The sequence below is a fragment of the Mesitornis unicolor genome, unplaced genomic scaffold (genome assembly GCF_000695765.1).
Source record: "Mesitornis unicolor isolate BGI_N332 unplaced genomic scaffold, ASM69576v1 scaffold31085, whole genome shotgun sequence".
NCBI lineage: Eukaryota > Metazoa > Chordata > Aves > Mesitornithiformes > Mesitornithidae > Mesitornis > Mesitornis unicolor.
The window spans coordinates 18,603-38,378 of NW_010186676.1; the positions used below are offsets into that span (position 1 = coordinate 18,603).

General features: G+C 41.3%; 1 protein-coding gene across 1 annotated transcript in view; it reads right to left on the reverse strand.

The window, feature by feature from the left end:
- DFNA5 (deafness, autosomal dominant 5) overlaps positions 1-19,072 on the reverse strand; it is a 20,332-nt gene extending 1,260 nt beyond the window's left edge. The window contains exons 1-8 of the mRNA XM_010185218.1: positions 19,026-19,072; positions 18,350-18,580; positions 17,018-17,210; positions 9,226-9,397; positions 8,118-8,238; positions 3,775-3,963; positions 1,688-1,815; positions 1,395-1,578 (exon numbers count right to left, since the gene is read on the reverse strand). Of these exons, the coding sequence (XP_010183520.1) occupies positions 1,395-1,578; positions 1,688-1,815; positions 3,775-3,963; positions 8,118-8,238; positions 9,226-9,397; positions 17,018-17,210; positions 18,350-18,560 (1,198 nt within the window). The 5' untranslated portion in view covers positions 18,561-18,580; positions 19,026-19,072. The remainder of the gene's footprint in view (positions 1-1,394; positions 1,579-1,687; positions 1,816-3,774; positions 3,964-8,117; positions 8,239-9,225; positions 9,398-17,017; positions 17,211-18,349; positions 18,581-19,025) is intronic.
- Between the last annotated feature and the right edge of the window lie 704 nt (positions 19,073-19,776).

Below are 19,776 nucleotides of genomic sequence, written 5' to 3' on the forward strand. Positions count from 1 at the left end.
AGCTGCATTTTGGAGGCCCACGTGCAGGTACAGCATCTCATGAAGTGGATGCTGGAGACCAAAGAGATTCAATGCTGAGGACAGTCACCGCAAGTGCTCTGCTGGGCGTTTGGAGGTGGGTTGATCCAGCCCTTTCCTGCCTTCTTCCCAGAGAGCACAACAAAATGGGATGGGTGATGGGTACAAGCCCTGCACTGACTACCCCTGCCCCTGAGAAAAGGCAGCTCACATAAAAGGCAATTTCCTCCCCATCATTCTTGTCTCTAACTATCCCCAGCATTTCACTCTGAGTCTGCTGGCTGGATGAATGATTTATGCCTTGAATAAAACAAGAACCTCTGCACTCAAAATCTCTATGAGATGCTGACTTCAGCAGAAACACAATTTGAGAGGAATGGCAGAGCTGAGCCTGCCTTGGGGCAGGCAGATTGACTAAATGATCCCTGCAGTGCCCTTCCACTCTGCAACTCGAAGGCTGTAACTCCTAATAGGAGCAACAGGCATAAAACAGCTCCTGATTCTTGATCCAGCCACATTTGTGCCCGGCCATTAGCAGCAGACATAATGTCCAAAGCCAGGTGATAACACAGCACACTCAATTAACTGCATCCTGCTGCTAATGGCATCTGAGAAGCGGTACCACATCAGCAGGTTTCTGTTTTCTATTTCTCTTCTGTCTCCACAAATGAGTTAAGCTTTCCTACCTGGGTACCAGGCATATATGGATGCACACTGACATTTTGCTGCACAGTGCCACGTCTAACTAATAGCACGCTGGACTTCCCTTCGTTATCTTAATGTCAGGAAATTCTTTATATATGAGAGAGGAGAAAAAGCCAGGAAAGTCTGTCTTGGACTTTGCAGGTAGCTTTTAATTAACACTGTGGTGCCAACTAGATTGTGAGGATGGCATTTGTTTGACATTTATGTTTAATTTCCCTTTTCAGCAGCTGTGAAACAACCCTCTAACTGCAGTACCTTTATGCTACATTCATTTCTTGCTAAATATAGTTTGCACCTCAGCAATATACACTGTTACACAGAAGACAACGCCTAATTTGTGATTCTCAGCATTTAGGCGGGAAGAACTCTGGCATGCAGCAAGAGCAGAAATTCGTTTGCCAAACTGGAAATGCCCACGTTCAGCAGAACGCAGAGCTGAGCAATCTTGGCAGGATGTGTATTTTACAAGCAAAATCTGTCAGTGATTGAGGGCCGAGTTAATTCACAGCCAGGAACGCTAAGCATGGTTATACCAAACCCATAAAAAGAAACGGAACAAATTGTGTTCACTCAGCTCACCAACTGCTCAAAAGGAGCCAGAAAAGCTTTAACAGAGGGAGCTTCTTAAAAGGATTTTTTTTTTTAAGGCTCTTCTCTTCATTCAAACGTACCAGAGACAGCACTGACGAGGAGGTGAGCCGCTGAGAACAGTTCTTCATCCTGAGGCTGGCATTTCTGCAACTGTTCACTCTGGGAGCTGCACCCGAGGAGCTGCAGGAAGTGAACGAGATCTTGCTGCTGCGCAGGTCCTAACTCCTTCAGATCTGGCTCATCTCCGGTGCAGATGTCATCCAACTGGAAGCAAAAGAACAAGTAAAACTTACTGAAAAGTTAGAGCAAAAGAGAATGCTGGCTCTGTTCTGAGATTACTTTCAGGAAGCAAGCAAAAGTTTCTTCATCTCACCACGTCCTCCAGGGCAGTCACCATTTCTTCGTGCAGCAAGAGCTCACAAAAGGTTTTATATAAAGCTTTCTGCTTCTCTTCTGGCAGCTTCACAAAGGGCTGGAGCTGAGTCTTCACGCCTGATAGATCTTTCCCAAGAAAAGCAAAGAGTAAAAGTGAGTATTGCTACACAAACACCAGTAAAAACAGCCAGCAGTTTTGCTATACGTTTCCTAGGCTCATTTATCACATCACCCTGATCTGCACTGTCACAAGCTGTAATGAAAGGCTGGAGCACACCTGATGTTGTTTGCCTAATGAGCCAACGAAGCACCAGTGACAACTCTAAGAAAGAAAAGCTTCTACTAAGGAGCAACATTCGGTGCTCAGTATTGTTAGTATTTTAATGTCAACTGAACTAACCATACACTAAGTTTCTCACTTGAAAGTTCATCTCCAGAGAATGTTCATTTATGAGGCAGAATGAAGAGTTCTGCTCACAACCTTACTTCTTAATCTGTGGGTTAATACGAATTACAGAATTAATGGTAGGAGTCCACACACACAGAACTAAAACTCTCTATTGTGATCCTAAACTGTTATTGCCCTCATATTTCATCAGGCGCACCAAATAATTACAACCCTCCACCCCGACCTAATTATTATTACAAAAATCAGGACAAAAATACCTTCTTGAATAAAATACTGAATCCATTACAATACACACAACAGAAGCACAGGAGAGTTTACTGCATTTCTTTCCCCACAGTTCAACGATGCCACTAAACCAAAATGTTTTCTGACATCAGGTTACCACTTTGCTAAAAGAAAATAAGTTTTCAAGTCAATAAAGCCAACTGGAAGGTTGGGATGCATTTTCCCGCATTTCAAAAATATGGGCAGGCGAGTGTTCTTAACCTTGTATAAAAGAAATTTCCCTTCCTGACACTCCAGTCAAGAAACGTGCTCTCTTTAAAGATGCCTTTAATATCTAAAAATTACTTCACTGCGAGGGGAAAAACCACCAAACCCAGCCACAGGCAGATACTTTTTGTACCTGATGCAATCGTATGACTGCCTATACAAACAGACGAGGAAACCTACTTTAAACTGCTTTAGCAGAAACGATCTTCTTCATTTTTTCCAAGAGACAGCTCAGGTTAACTAATTAAAAGAAACCTCCAAGCCTTTTAATCAAGAAAGGCACAAAGGTATGCCAAGCTAAAACATAAAACAGATCAGTGGCATACCATTCTTTCACAAATAAGTGGGTTTTTATATACACATGGAGACACAGTTGTTCCTTTCAAACAAGACTACATTGGAGCATGACAGAATTTATTTCAGGACAAGAAAAATCTATTTTGGTCACAGTCTGCTGAAAAGCCACGAAGAAAGGGCAAAATTGGGAGATAACAGAAGTGATGCTCGTTGTTAGAACCAGCTGTAAGAACTCAGCCAAGAGCTGATGAGAAGTACATGTGTGTTCTGAGGCCTTGACTTGTTTTCCCCTTTTCCAGTCCTCTGGCGACAACCCTGCCCTGCCCTTCCCTTCCACATCCCCACAATAAACAAGTTGTGACCGGCCCATTATACCAATGTGCAGCCTTCCACTTAAATCACATTTTAGCTTTGCCAGCCTTAGTTGCTACCAAAGATCTCTATAAAGCTTCTCAGAAAATAACGAGGCTAACTGGAGCCAAGGGAGATGTCTTTGTAATTCTGGGGACTTAAAATAACCTTTAACTGACAGGTTTTTCCAAATCATGAAAAAATATTTTCAGTGACCCTTTCTCAATGAAAGCATAAATCATCACTAATCTTATAGAGCTTGTCTGGAATGGAACAGAACTGGCATAAAAACGGAATTTTGTAGGATCGTATTTATGACAAAGGGCTGCAGGATGTTCCCAGGGAACAGCCCACTGCTCAGACCTCTTGCAGAAGTAAATTCTTCTGTTCTTTCAGTGCATTCCCCCAAGAGTTCCTGATAAGGGCTATTAAAATGAACTAACCTAATTGCTTATGCACTATTGTACCAGGTTATTTCCTCCTATCACATTGCTTAACTCACTGTAATGTAATCATGCAGAGCATTCTGGTAATACCTTGTTTCAATACACTTAAAGAAGCATCACTGGGAATGAGGTTCTTAGCCCCGGAGTATCTCTCGTTATCGACAGCATCTGGCTGATAGAGAAACGAAGCATCTCTGAACATTGCTGAATGGGGATACGCTGAGCCTTCTGTGCTGTCTTTTTCAAAACCTCCTTGCTGTTCATCCAGCAGACAGAATTCTGTAATTAGAAATTCAATTTTAAAAATTAATTAATAAAATACACAGGCAATTATCAAATGAGATGCTAGCTTATTTTATCACATGTGATTTCTCCATGTCTCATCTCTTCCAGATGGAACAAATGCCAGTGGTTGCTGTGTATGTGAATTATTGAGCATTATTGCAGCCCTGGTGTTTGGCACAGTGTGCACAGACACAGTGTCTGTCCTGCATCTTGGTCCCATAGTGCAGCTACCAACCACAAAATGTGACACCAGCTCCTGTGAACTAAAGTAACGTAGACAGCAAATTATGTGAAAACTTCTCACCAAGACCCTAAACCCGAATGCTGCACACAAGAGACGCAGGTATGAGTCTGTCACATACATTTCCTATCAATAAGGAGAGGTGCTGCAATGCAGGGTTGTGGGATCTGCTCATGCGTGAGACACATGAAAGCCCTTTCTAAAATTGGTAAGAACTCCAAGAGTCCCTCACGGAGCTGCCTCTGGTCATGGCACTGATGGACTCCTCTTTCTAAGCCAAGCCACAGGTCCACCATCAGGTTCTCCCAATGAGTGGAAAACAGGGGCTTTTCAGTGTCTCTGAAAGACTTCATCTTTACTGCAATACACAGTCTCTTTGCAGTAACTTAACGGAGAAATAACCCACCCTGGCTGAATTGCCCTTTCTGCCCCATGTCCATGGCCTACCTCACCCAAACAAGGTGCCACCCCAATGCTTCCAGCGTGATGAAGCTAAGGGACTCCAGAAAGGCACACAAGAAGCCTTTGGGAGAGTGATGCTGACAAATCTGGATTATCAAGTTCTGTGCTCACGTGTCTAGTAGTGTGCCCCAAAGATGCAGAATATACTGCCAAAAAATGCATTATTTTTACCATCTTTTATTGTCTCAAATGCAAGATTTAAAACTGTACCCCTGGCACTCTGCAGCAGGAGGAAAACACAGGCAGGCTAGCAAGAGGAATTCAATTTTAAAGTAATACCTGACAGCAAATGGAAAAAAAAAAAAGTAACTAAGCACAGCACTCACATGTACCAGGCACAAAACCTAAATATAACCCTCCTGCAGCTGTGAGAGTCTGTCTCACCAAATTAAGGACATTCAAAGCAGATGAGAAAGCATGGAGAGCACTCCATCAGCAAAAAGCTTTTTCAAAGGGAGAGCAAAGAAAGAAATCTCTGCCACAGAGAAAGGAAGACGCCAGAGACCTTTCTGCCTGCGTAACCCTTCACAGAGCAGATGGAGCTACGGAGGAGCAGAGAGTGATTAACACAAATTAAGGAACTTCCCAAAGCAACAAGACTCTGGACAGCAGCTTCGACACCATGAGGCCAACTGCTACTCTCCTGTTGCTGTCATTGGTCATAGCACGGCTTCTGCATCAACCCTGAAGGAGGAATCACCCGCTCCCCAAGGCAGAACGGTGCCAATGAGGGAAGCTGATACACAGCATCACGTGGGGAGTTTGAAGAGATGCAGACCCCGCTGTAACAGGACTTGATTCACAGGAAAACGCAGGACTCACAAAATTAACAGTCCTATTAATACAAAATTTTCAATCTCATTAATTTTGTCATACAGGTTAAAAAAAAAGGAAAAATAAGTGAATGAAACAATTTACATAACACTGTGATATTTTCTCTATTGAATTCTATTGCGTTCATCAATGACAAACCTCCACTCGCCGAGCTAGATCTTGTTATTCGGAAACGTTAACAAAAACCAGAGATTATCAAGAAAACAACCAAAGGCAAAGAGACTCCTGTGCAGGGGGAAGCTGAAACGATGAGGACTGTTTAATTTACAGACATTTAAGAGGAATCAAGTCACACATATATAGCAACGAACAGAACAAAGTAAATCAGCCGGGTGCTATTATGCCTCCTGTTTTACAAAGCAAGAACATGAGGACCTGCAGTGAAAACTTAGGGACACAAAACTGCAAAGCCTTAACAGGAACAGCTTTTGCATGTAGTGGAAAATTAGCCTGTAGAAATCAGACAGAATGATTACAAAAAGCCATTATGGTAAAGGAATTCAAAAAGGACTAGCCCTTTCTTTCCTTTTCTTTTTCCTTTTTTTTTTTAATTTATAAAAATGTCCAAGAACATCCAAGTCACATTAGCCAGAACATTTTTAAGGAAGTTTATATACCATTCTTCCTTACAGAATAACTCAAGCAGTGTCAGTGGCAAAGAAAAAGAAACAAACAAATAAAAAACCAACTTACCTGCACCTTATTCCATAATTATCTGTGAAAGAATCCCATTATGCTACACCTGCTACTGCTCACTTTGTCTCATGTGAAAGACTACATATTCTCTGGATTTATCTTCAAAGGGTATTTTTATTTCCATAAACAGATGCTGACCACTGCTCAGACATTGAGAAGTTGACGGCTGGGCTCCACCATACTTACTCATTAGATCATTAACAAGGCCCATGTATTATCAGCTAGCAGGAGGACACAGGAATTTCCATCTAGAAATCACATAAGTAGGCTATCAGCTGTACACGTATGAAATTAGATGGCCTTAATTGCACCTGATTGTTCTGAATTACAGTTCTTTTATGACCATGAAGTCAATGCCCTCTGGTACATCTCTGTGTTCAGTCTACCTCAGAGCAATTCCACACTTCAGAAAGTTTTTCACAGGTTACATATTATTTACTTGTCCTCCTCCTGAACAGACAGACTTCCTTAATGTCAAGAAGTCAGCTGAAGGAGAATGATGGAGAGCATCTTCTGCATTTCTTGTCCAAATAAAGCACACTCTGGATTCAAATCTCAACTGCACTTCAATTCTTTCTTCCTGTTTGTCTCTACATACAGTCCTTTCCAACTTCAGCTCTACACAGTCCCTCTGATTTCTCTCCCTCTTGCATAACATCCCCTGAAACCTCCTTTAGGTCAGGGAGTTGAACTGAGGACAGGCGAGACAGAAAATCCCAGGTGATTCCGCAGAGCAGAGTTACTACTGTCCCCAGAGCCAATGTCAACATCTATTTTAGCATGACAACTGAACTTATTCAACCTGAAATTAGTAAAGCTAGATCAGAAAACATGCCAAGGACTTTTCTGCAATCATTCTGAGAATAATCTATATATGAAAGTGAAAAATAGACAGAAAAGTTTAAATTCCAGTCCTACACCTCATGAATAATTCTTTTCTTAGCATGTCTGCTGTCTAAACATTCCTGGTTGACTGTCAAGCTATATTCATTTCACTCTCCGTACCGATAGGTGAAGGCAACAGCACAGGTTGGGGGCCAGCCAGCGAGAAGCAAAATTGCAGAGAAAGACCTGGACAACAAACTGGAGAGCAGCAGCAGCGTGCCCTTGCAGCTACTGGAGTTTGCTGCTCACTGGGCTGTACTGACAGGAGTGTAGCTGGTGGATCGACGAAAGTGATTTTTCAATTTGGGAGACTGCACGCAGTGTCGTGACCAGTTCTGAACTCCCCAGTACAAGACAGACATTCACACACTGGAGCAATCCAGCAAAAAGCCTCCAAGATCACTGGAGGCTGCAGAACATCAAGTACGAGAAAAGGACAAGAGATTGGGTTTGTCCAGCCTGGAAAATATATTGACTGGGGAAAACATGGCTAAGGGAGAATCTTACTGCTACCTACAACTACCCAATGGAAGCATGAAGAGAAGACAGAGACAGACTCTTCTGTATGACGATAGGACTAAAAGCCAAGAGACAAATTAAAGAAACAGAAATTCTCATTAGATATTAAGAAGAAAAAAAAACTTCAGCACGATGGTGGTCAGACACGCTGCCCAGATGGGTGATGAATCTCCACCTCTGGAGATAACCAGAACTTGAACAGACAAGGACACAAGCAATCTCACCTAACTCTGAACTTAGATCAAACTTTCAAAGCTGGCCCTGCCCTTCAGCTGGTGCTTGAGCTCGATGGCCTCCTGCAGCTTCCTGGAACTTAAGTTATTCTGAGTTTATGATTTATTCCAACAAGTGAAAAAGCATCACCAAATCAGAAAAGCAGCATTTCACAGCACAAATAACCATCAAGGCAGTGGAGCCAATACACCACCCACCACCTTCATACACAGGGAAATGGAAAAATCATTGCCCAACAGTTGAACTGTGTGCTACAGAAAATGAGCTTTATACTTACCAAACTGGCCACTGTGCTTTATAAATAGTTCAATTACACCGTAGGCAATAGCAGTTGCAGGAGGAATTTCCAGGATCACACTAGAATCCTTCATCATGCTTCCATTTTCACTCACTGAAACCTAGAGGACAGATTTATTCACCATTTATCTGACACCGCTATTATGTAGCTTAAACATAGAATTAATTAGGGGAGAAAAATACAGAGAAAGAATGAGCTTTATTCACCATGATGTCTAACTAAAGCACACGTTGCATTATACAGCTATGAAAGGAACAAGGTGAGCAGCGAGGCAGAAGCATGATGCCGAGAGTGGCTCTCAAAGTCTTAGCTACCCTCTTCTAGTACAACGTTGAGCTCCAGGTGCAGCTTTTACCACACATGAAACACAATGTCACTAGCAAATAGGCACCACTTCAGTATCCTCCCCTCTTCTATCCTGACACCCCTTTTGCCCAGCTGCAGACTGGTACCAGCAAGGGGCACTTGCAGAGGGGGTTGTTGACCTGCAGCTCCCAGGTTTCTGCTACTGGAGACACCGTGCACACAGAGTGATTCATCTGCAGCTTTACAAACAACTTAAAACAAATGAGCACAAGTTTTCACTTTGGTAACTCCTTCTCAATTCACAGGCAGTTTTTCAGATATCCTCATACTGCAGTTAATCTCTAATCCCATGATCAAAACCAAATAGCTTCTCAATGAATACTAAAACTCAGTAGACACTGCAAACATTGCTGATAAATGATCACTTGGCTTTTCAAGTAAATTTCCTTCAGCAACGCTTTTCTGTCTACAACTTACACTGAATTGTTGTATGTTTGGTTTATGTTCTGCTGTAGGCAGGACTCTGCACAGAAACTGAATCACAATTTGACAGCCTCGACGGAAACGACACTCCAGGCTCACACTAAATACTCCATCTTTCGCCAGTGATGCAACAGAAAAAGTATTTCACCTTTCTGAAGTTTCACACCTGAGCAGTGCAGTGAGCTCAACATGTTAAAGAAGCACGAAAAATACTCTGAGGTCTATTTGAAGAATTCCTAATTTATTCTCAGGTAATCTGCAAGTGTTTTATTCCTTGCAGATTTTTAGTAATTTTTACCTTTATTATTTTTGTTCTGCATCCCATCACACCGCTGACTTTTTCTTCTGTCTGGGTATGTTCAGTTATCGTACACCTCTGAGTCGTTATTATCTTTTCTCTCAAGATGCACAGCACTTCACGTTTTCTTTCTATCACTTGTTGCAGTAAACTACTGTTTAGATTTATTGTTCTGAAAAAGATGCCATTAACAACATAAATACTAGAATTGAGAAAAAAAAAATCTTAATTGCTTGAAGGAGCTTTTATTGTAAAAATAACAATAGTTCTGAATGAGCAGTCACCTCAGAATTACTACATCATCTTCTGTTATTTGGTAGCAGTAAATATCTGTATTCCATAGTAAGTCCCAACACACAGATTGAATTCTTGATTCCCTGCTCTGAGCAGAAACAGCAGTTGTCTGGCTACTTTCTAAGCAAAAAAAGCAAGGAAGAACTAAAGACAACTTTAAGCTTTCAGTGTAACGTACAAACACAAGACCTGTGCTCACAGTCCATATTATGAGTTTCCTGCAGCCTCACACACTACTGCTTATATTATGTATTCACACACATGCCAGAAATATGTGTAATAGCATGATACATACTAAGCATGTCATATAATTGTATTATTCACACATCACAAAGCTCTGCTTAAAAAAAAGAGTGAAGTTGCAGTCAAGCTAGTGGAAGTTAGGAAATACATAGCAAGTAAGCTTCCAGTCTGGTTAGCTTCTCCCTTTGTAACCAAGCCCCAATTTTCCTTACAATAGTTCTGCTTTCCCTCTCTTATCTGACCAGACCAAGTCCCATTTGTTCCCCCCTTCCTTCTCATTCAGCTCAGCTATGTCCCAGTCAGCTCACCCATCCCATTTCATTTCTCTGCCACCTTCTGTCCTCAGATGACACCAGCACCATGGCTCCCAGCCTTGGTCTCCTCTCCTTCTTCCAGTTCATTGTTTCTGCCGTCCAGGCCTGTCTGGCCAAGCTCAGTCTCATTTATCTCCTTGTCACCAGTCTTGTCACCCCAATCTTTGTACATCCTTCTACCTGCAGCAGATGCGCCATCAGCTGCTTGTCGATGGGGGCTCCTTTGCACCCAAGTGTTTGTGTCCAGACTCGCCCTGGACTAGGACAGCTTGAGGCAACCATCACTAAGGAACCCTGGTGCGGCCACGTGCAGGCAAAGGAGCAACCTGACGCGCTGCTGCCAAATTTTTAAGGTCTTATTCCAAATTCTGGACCACCAGTATTTCTTCTGGGGGGATGAACAGCATGCAAAGAGAGCAACACCTCAATGCCAACCCTCACAGCTTGCTATGGATCTGTTCCAGTGCTCACTTAAACCCTGAACTGGCTGAGTGGGACCAGCATCGACCAACTACTTGAAAGGGCTGGATGAGAAAAGACATCATGGATTTGAGGGACTGGAAAAGATTACTAAAAAATCACCCACTATCAACTCCTGTGTTACTCATCTGCATAACCTCACAATTTACAATTAACGAACAGGGCTGTCGCAGTCAAAAGAACAATTAACGGCAGGAGGCACCGCAAATCTCTAGCCCATGCCTCCAACCTAGCAAGTCATCCCTGCTCCACAGAGTAATTCAGCACGTGTTTAAGTGCTGCTGGAGTTGTATCTGTAGGTAGGTACTGCTTAGCATGAGCAGAAGAAAGAAAGTGAATGCCCAGAAACAAGAAGAAAGGATTATTTTAGACGAAAAGATGAGAAAATCCACTACCCTGTCTTCCGGACCGTTAACAGCCTTTCTGGTAGCAGTTAAAGCAACTTCTTAACTGTATTTGATTGATGTACCAATTATATTATACTTTCACAAAATACCCATTGGAGGTCCTCAGATAAGATGTCGAATTTTCTATGAAAAGATAACTCCAGCAAGACAGCTGGAAGATTAAAAGACTAAGTAAGTTGAGCCAGGGATAGCAGTCTTTTCTCCTCCCTTTTACTGTAAATAGCTATTCATGGGGCTAAATGACAATGCCCCAAAAATATGACAGAAGGACACGGCTGACTCCCACTTTATTTAAATCGAGATATCTCCACTTTTAATTAAAAAGTTTTAGATTTATTAGATTCTGGAGTTTTGGATTTATGCAGTCTGTATAAGTCTGAAGTCAGCTTGGTTCTTTATTAAATTAAAAATATCCTAAGGCAGTTTTTGATCTTTGAAGAGTTACATGCGTATATGAAAGTTCAATCAGTTGGAATGAACTGTCTGAAAACCTTAAAGTTGATTATTTAACAAGAGAAAGAAAATACCTCTGAAGCAATGCAGCAGCCACTAGAAAAGCACCACAAACATTCCTGAGTTTATGAATATAGTTTTTTTCTTTCAGAGCAAAGCCATGCTTTCATAGTTGGAATGTAATGAATCTTTGGATCAAGCAAAAATTGAAGAAATGTCGAGCAGTCATAAACAGTGCTGCTCCTAAACGTGTCTGCCAAACCAGAGCTATCAGTTATCACAATAACAGACAATCAAGCCTGTCCAATGCTTCACAATAATTATTTATCATTCTGAAGAGGTGTGCTAAGCATCTTGAAAGCACAAATTAAGGCACTAGGAACTTAAGATTTTAACATTCGACCCAAGAAGCTGCAGGGGAAGAAACACAATGAAGAAGCACAAAGGCATTCTGTCATTTGCTTTCATATGACTTTTTTTTTTGGCCTTCCTTAGAGGATGACAAACTCACCAGATATCCCCAAAAGTTAGAGCAAAAGAAACAAAACAATCAAAGGTGGAAAATCACAGATTAAATAGAGATCTGCTGTTTCTGAATGAGTGCTAATGTAAGAAGCATATAGAATATGATTTGACTCCATAGAAATGAATGACCAAAATAATTTAAGAGACTTTTTATCTTCCATCTGCTTTTGCAGTAGTGGCTCAGACCCCCTCATGCTCTTGCCTTTGAGGTTCAGATGCAGAACTAACTGCAGAGTGGAAGGGTCAGAAGACACAGCGAAACTTGCTATGAGGTGCAGCGAAGAAATATCCGAGGTAGCGCAGGATGATCTGCCGCAGCACTGGAGGGCACGCAGTGACAGTAACACCACAGGGGCACAGAGGCACCTATTTCGGTCCCTGGAGGAGCGCTGTCACAGGTGTTGTCTCAGAGCTAATTTGAGGCCCTTTGCACAGAGCTGCATTATGAACCTCCTCTCATAAAACCCCTCAGACTCCAGGGTTGCGTGTGGTCACACCATGAGTTTTCACTGGGGTGCGGTCTGTGAGGCAAAACATTCTGCTCTTCTCAGTGACTCAAACAGGAAACGCCATGAGGTAAGCAAATACCCAGCTTATCTAAATTATCATTGAAAATAGTCATCAAGAGGAAAATGTAATGGGGTTAAAGTTTGACAATCAGAGCAGGGCTTGAAGTACTGCAGGGCAATGGCCGCTGAATCTACGAGTGTGTTTTTGCAAGAGCTGAACTCACGTGCTAACGTAACACTCTGAATATCGAGAAGATACCTGAATAACAAGAGATAGCCGAGTTAAACCCCTGAGAAAACAAGCATGCAGGCACATGGAATTACATTGCATTTCTTTATCTTACAGGTCACACTTCAGAGCTTTTATTTCTATTCTACAGTCGTCACTCTTACCATCTTTTTCACTATCTATTGTACAGGAGCCCTTGCTGATTTTGTGCGACCTGTACTATATCACTGTTGTACTCCTTTCCACCTTGAGAAGCTGAGCTGAAGTACTCACAATAACAGCATATAAAATATGAATGTCAGTTTGCTAACTCCCATTATCAACACAGAGAGTATGTATAAATAAAGATAATTTAAAAGATAAGGATAATGGTTTTTTTTGCTTGATTGTTTGTTCTGCTTAAGTAACCTTCCTGAGGTCAATGATTCACTATGCTGGAAGATCTATAGGTAAAATATGAACAGAAAAAATTTCTTTGAGTTTTGGTCTCACTCTCTCCATGTTTAATTGGATTAAACCCTTCCACTCTCCTATAATGCAGACTTCCTTCACTTTCATTCAATCTTTTCTGGTATGAGGAAAGCCATGGAGAACAGAGAGGCACAAAGGCAATTTGCTACAGACTGGAAGCAAAAAAGGGGGAAAGGCAGAAATCAGTGGAAGGCAAAAGAAAACAGACAACACCTGGCAACAGAGCAGGCTCTCTCAGTTACAGGAGAGCAGGAGCCTGCTCTAAACCCCACAGCTGAGACAGAGTGTCTTTCCTTCAGAAAGACAACACAACTTAGTGAAATGGTAAATACAAGGGAATCTGTTAATCCATGAGAACTACAGAGATGATAATCTCTTTATAATCCTTTTCACTGGAGGGGAGAATACAGAATGGTTGATGTTGCAAGGTGATCTGGTCCATCCCCCCTGCTCAAGCAGGGTCACCTAGAGCAGGCTGCCTAGGACCATGTCTCCAAGGAGGGAGACTCCACAACTTCTCTGGGCAACCTGTGCCAGTCCTCGGACACCTTCACAGTGAAAAAAAGTGTTTCCTGATGTTCAGACAGAGCCTCCTGTGTTTCAGTTTGTGCCCACTGCCTCCTGTTCTGTCACTGGGCACCAATGAAAAAAGCCTGGCTCCATCTATCATGTAGATTAACACATTAATAAAATCCCTCCCTGAGCCTTCTCTTCTCCAGGCTGAGCAGTCACAGCTTTCTCACCCTTTCCTCAAATGTCAGGTGCTCCAGTTGCTTCATCACATTTGTGGCCCTTCACTGGACTTTCTCTAGTACATCCAACCTCTCCATTGTACTGAGGAGCCCAGAACTGGACATGTTACTCCAGGTGTGGCCTCACCAGCGCTGAGTAGAAGCAAAGGATCACCTACCCCAACCTGCTGGCAAAACCCCTCCTCATGCAGCCCAGGATACCACTGGCCTTCTTTGCTGCCAGGGCACATGGCTGGCTCATGTCCAACTTGGTATCCACCAGGATCCCCAAGCTCTTTTCTGCAAAGCTGCTTTCCAGAGGGTTAGTCCACAGCCTATACCGGTGCCTGGGATTACGCTACGTGCAGAACTTTGCTCTTCTCTTTTGTTGAGCTGCATGAGGTTTCCATCAGCCCAGCCTGTCAAGGTCTCTCTGGATGGTAGCACAACCCTCTGGGTGTATCGGCCACTCCTCCCAGTTTTGTGTCATCAGCAAACTTACCAAGGGTACACTCACTGACTCCATCACCCAGATGTTAAACAGAGCTGGACCCGGCATTGACCCCTGGGGTACATCAGCAGTCACTGGCCACCAACTAGACTTCGTACCACTGATCAATACCCTCTGGGCCCAGCTATTCAGGCAGTTTTCAATCCACCTCCCTTGTCTGCTCATATAGCCTGTACATCATCAGCTTCTCTATGAGGATCTTATGGCAGACAGTATTGAAAGCCTTAAAACAGAAGATGAAATATACTCTTAAATCCATAGCAATCTCACTGAATTAAAGGCATAGGATTCTGACCTAAAATCAGTATGTTACAGTACTCCGTGAATTAGCAAGCACAATGTAATAAGCATGAATAATCTACAATAAAATATGCTGAGTTTATATACTTAAAAGTACCATTTCACTTTCTTTTTACATTGCATCTTATGTTAATAACCATGCTCTGCATTTAAATGTCACTGCTTCTGCAAATTGGGAAGGATCTCATCCCACATCCTTCAGCTGTCACCCCTTTTCAGAAAAGGGGAGCCAATGCAGCATCTGGAATCTAATTAAAAGATCAGGAGGATTCTCCTTCAGAAGGTTCATGTAAGAAGTGACAGGAAACCGATTTGCTGCCACTCAGCATTTCCCACTTGCTGAACCCTGAAGACTTCGTTTAGAAGCAGTATCAGCTTTGACTTTTTTTCTTTTGCGTTTTCTGCTGCTCATCTGCAACTTTAACAGCCCAATACAAGAACATTTTAAAATGCAACTTAATTAGGCTATTTATGCAGAAATAATAAATGAAACAACATCTGATCTAACAAGCACAAGCAACGTATGTCATTAGAAGAAATCAAGACTGACTATCACCTCACAAGGACTGATGGGTAAACATCCTCTTAGCACCATAATGCTTCACATCCAAAAATCAGTAACTTGTAGGCACCAACACTCTCGAATGCTGAATTCCCGAATTCCACACAATGCTCAAGGAATGAGGCAAAAGCTAGAAGCTGGGCCACAATCTATCATAACTCATAGGATATTTATGAATGAGCAACTGAAATTTCATTTGTAAGGCCTTGCCACAATTTCCAGTGAGCCTTGGCATTATGCTGAAGCAAAAAAAGAAAGACTATGCTATCCTCACCATTTTCAGTGACCTGGCAGAAGCCAGACTGACCAGATATCATTTACACATTTTGCATTGTAAGCCTTAATATGCTACGTGCATCTAAGAAGTAGCTTCTTGTATAAAGGGGCACACACATTAACCCCATTTATACTTACATTCAGATCAGTGTAGGCTTTCCACACTCAAAAGAAGATAATATATTTGGAAGTATTTAGTTACATTCAGGATTATAACCTGTGCTGAAGTAAATCTGATGTGCTATGGAAGGATTATTTGTTTGAACCAAGTAGGTAACTTCCTGCAGAAAATGATGTAAAAGCTTTCTGATCTAAACAGAAGTCAGTCTGATTTGGTTTTCTATCGGACTCTTATCAAGTGGTAGAAACAAGAGTCTAAATCTTGACTAACGTTATTTTTCTGATACTAGATGCGTACTAATTCTACAGCTCTGGCACACACATTTAGCCCAGTATTCTCTACTTTTAATAAGGCATTTAGTACAAAGATAGCAAGGTGCCTTACTCTAATGAGTTTGTTGACTTGTGAATGCTCACAATAAAAAGAACAGCAGCCGTTTGTTCCTGTGAAAATGGAGAATTGATTATTTCTAGAACATCAGTTTATCTAAAGCAAATTTACACTGCTTCTGACAACTTTTGGACTGATAATAAAAAAAAGATCATCTTTATCTTCAGAGCATCAGCAAAGACTATCAAAATGAATTACACCACCTCCTGCTGATGTAGGGTACAACGTTGTCTCAGATGAGCCACTCTCATCTCCTGTAGGTGAGGACCTGCACTACAGAGCAGACCCCTGACCTGTCAGCTAGTTGCCAAGTAGGCTTTGGTCCATGACTGTCTTATCACAAGGTCAAATCAAGCCCATTTCAGAATAGGACAGGAGGGGCTGCACATCTTGTAAAATTAGTTTGGAAAATCTGGGCTTTTCCCCTCAGTACAGCGTATAACAGCAAACAATAGACCTATAAACTACTAGAACATGCACTGACTCTGCTTGCTCACTTCTGCTACTCCTTCAACTTGAAATAATATAGCTTTCTAGCACAGTTGCTCACACACACAGAGAATTATAAGGCATGCTTACAAGAAAAATGGTAGTTCTGAACTCAGCTTCTATAGCATTTGTTGCAACATAAGAGAATCCAATCCTTTTTTTTCCAGACTGTAACCTCAGTACAGTCCCCCAAAGAAGGGTTTGACCCCTGTTACATGTGGTAATTCATGCAAATATGCAAGATGAAATTGCAGAAAGATATTTTTAAAATGAAAAGGGAAAAGGTTTGACCACCAAGCTCTCAAAATCTGGAAATCTTCATTTTGATATATATTATTTAGCACCTGAAAATGAGAGCTTACAATAAAAGTAAATCTCAAACTATGGCAACACTACAGAGCCAATTGTTCAGTGATCGCAGCTGGCACAAGTGTTTTCAGCTCAGTAATCTTTCCTGGCCATGACAATGCCCACATTAAAACCATACCTGTCCTTTACGTCTTTCATGAGCTGCTGCAAGTCAACCTCCTGCTTCCTCAGGTTTCCAAACGAGGACTGGTTTTCCACATAGCCCTTCCCACCAGCTCCCAGGCTGATCTTCCCAAATGAAGTTTCAATGCTCCCTTGAACAAAATCTTCAAACTTTCCCGTATATTTTGCAAAGTCAGACTCCACAATTACTAGGAAAGCAACAAAATAAATTTCTACCTGTTAAGAGAAGTGCTGAAACAGTCCTGAAGTGATGGGAAAAACAGAAACTTATGGAAAATATCACAAGTTAGTGGAGGCAAGGAACAGTACCAAGCACATAAATAATAAAATTTACAGCTCTGCAACTCTTATTCCTGCTTCTTCCATATTTTAATCATTTTTGCTCTGCTATCTTTTACATTTTGCCATTTTAGGAAAATATAAGGTGATTGAAATGCTGAGCTCAAGCGCTACAGAAGGTTTATAAACTGAGTGACATTTATTTCAGCTACAAGGAAAAACTACCAGGCAGACCTGCTTGTACAATATTTTGCCATTACCTTGACATATCTCATTATAGGGTTGCCCCAAAGCTCACTGAAAACCAATGGAAACATCTAATTGGTTTAAAACAACTCTGAATCTTGTACACATATAAACCAAAGAACTGACTTGGAATCAGCTAATCCTCCAAGCCAGCTACAATTAACATCTAAATGTAAGGACTTTTCCATTTTCCTGTATGGAACTGTGACATGACCAGAAATACGTGTTTCCAGATCGTTAATCCTAAAACCTGGTTAGGACTGCTACAGCTGGATGAAGAAAGAAGTATGAGGGTCAAGCATGTTTAACAGTCTGTGCACGAAGAAAGGAAGCAGTGGTAAAACTTGCTTGGCCTTGCCTGTGCAAGCACTCCCTGCGCTACTGCCACCACCACCACATGGTTTATCCAGTGCTTTTTGACCTGGAGCATGGTACAGTTTCATGCTACTATCACATGCTGGAATCCCTCAAAGTTATTATAGGGGAGATCCTGTGGCTGCAGACAGCACTGTAATTAAATAGTAGGACTGTATGGCTTGACAATCTTCAGCACTCCATTTCAGTAGTCTATCTAGACAAAACATTTTAATTTTTTTTAACAAACACTCATTACTACTGGTTTTAGTTAAATGAGTAGTTATGTGTGAAAAGATACAGTCATCTCTTTTCAATGGATGAAAAATACTTCAGAACACTCCTCCGAAAGGAGCCCTCTAGTAATGCAATTGAGAATAACAACGAAAAAGATTAGGCTTTGCATCCTTTTTTCTGCAATAACAGCGCTGCCCAAGCGTGGCTTTACCTGGTTTTATCAGTTTGTCTTCCGTAAGCACATCGCTCAGGGTGACCGTCAAGAAATGATACTTGGGCTTCTGCCAGCACCAGAATTTCTTCCTCTTGGTAACTAAGCTCAGAAGCTGCAGCTTGTCAGAGGCATTCAGGTGGGAGACAGGGATCAAGTCGCCTCCACTGTCAGTTTCTCTCACAAAATTCTTTGTTGCTTTTGCAAACATCTTGGGGAATCAATTAAAGCCTGAAAGAATACATCTGTTTTTCAACAGCTACAGTTGGAAAGTATAAACATCCACATTGTCACTTTAAGAAGTTCTTCATAGTACTGGCATTAACGGAGGGACAGCTAATGTTTTCACCCCATCTTCTCCAACCTTAGCTGGGAATCACCGCAGTTCAAACCACTTATTCCAACGTAAAAAGGTTTTCACAGTAACAGACCAAAGAATTTTAGTTAAAATTTTAAATAAGCAGCAGTGAATAAGCAAAGAATGAGGCACTGCAAATGAGGCAAGACTTAAACATTACAATGATAACGCATGAAATTTATGACCATAAATGTAATGAAATAAGAAAAATTTAGATAAAATAAATAATCATATTCCAATCTACAGCTGAAGAGTTCCTTCGAGGAACACCACAGGTAATTAATCCACTCAGGAGGAAAAAAACTTAACACAGCTTACCTGAATTTCTACAAAAAAGCATCTACTAACGGGCACCCTGCAGAGACTGGCTGGGATGAGCAGAGCACTGGTGCAATGGCAGAGGATTTCTGCCTCCCTGCAGAACCCTTCTTTTATTACCCAACATAAAATCATCTTACTCCATACAAGGTAATTGGGTCCTATTCACACAAAATTATCTTGATCTTTTTAACAGTGAGTAAACACATATAAGGATAATAAAAATATCTTCTATAAAAAGCAACAAATATTTGTGCTGGCATCTTGGTGACTAAGTTTTGTTTCTGAACAACGCCCCTGAAAAGTCCCAATTAATTTTTTTCTTTCTGAGCGTTTTTACCCTCAATGTTTTCCAATTTTCTATTTTCCATTAGCGTAACTACAGCTAAATTGAACATATGCTATTTGCAACTGTTATTCATATCTGCTAAGCAGCTACATCCATTATCTTATTCTAGCTTTTAAATGTCTTAAATTAAAAAACATTGGCATCTCTTATTATGCAAGGTTTTCTTCTTCATCTCAAGCAATGCATTTTGCTGTATTTATAAGGAAATTATTGCAAAAGGGAAACTGGCTAAACTTACAGGAGAAATGGTAAAAATGACCACTCGCAAGTGCCAGACACTCAATTCAAATAAATTAATCTCTGATCTTTTACAAAAATCTAGAATTTTTTAGTTTATTTTTAGTTGTGTTATTTGTTCTAATGATATTTCCAGAATTAAATCAGTTTTTTAAAGTTGGCGGC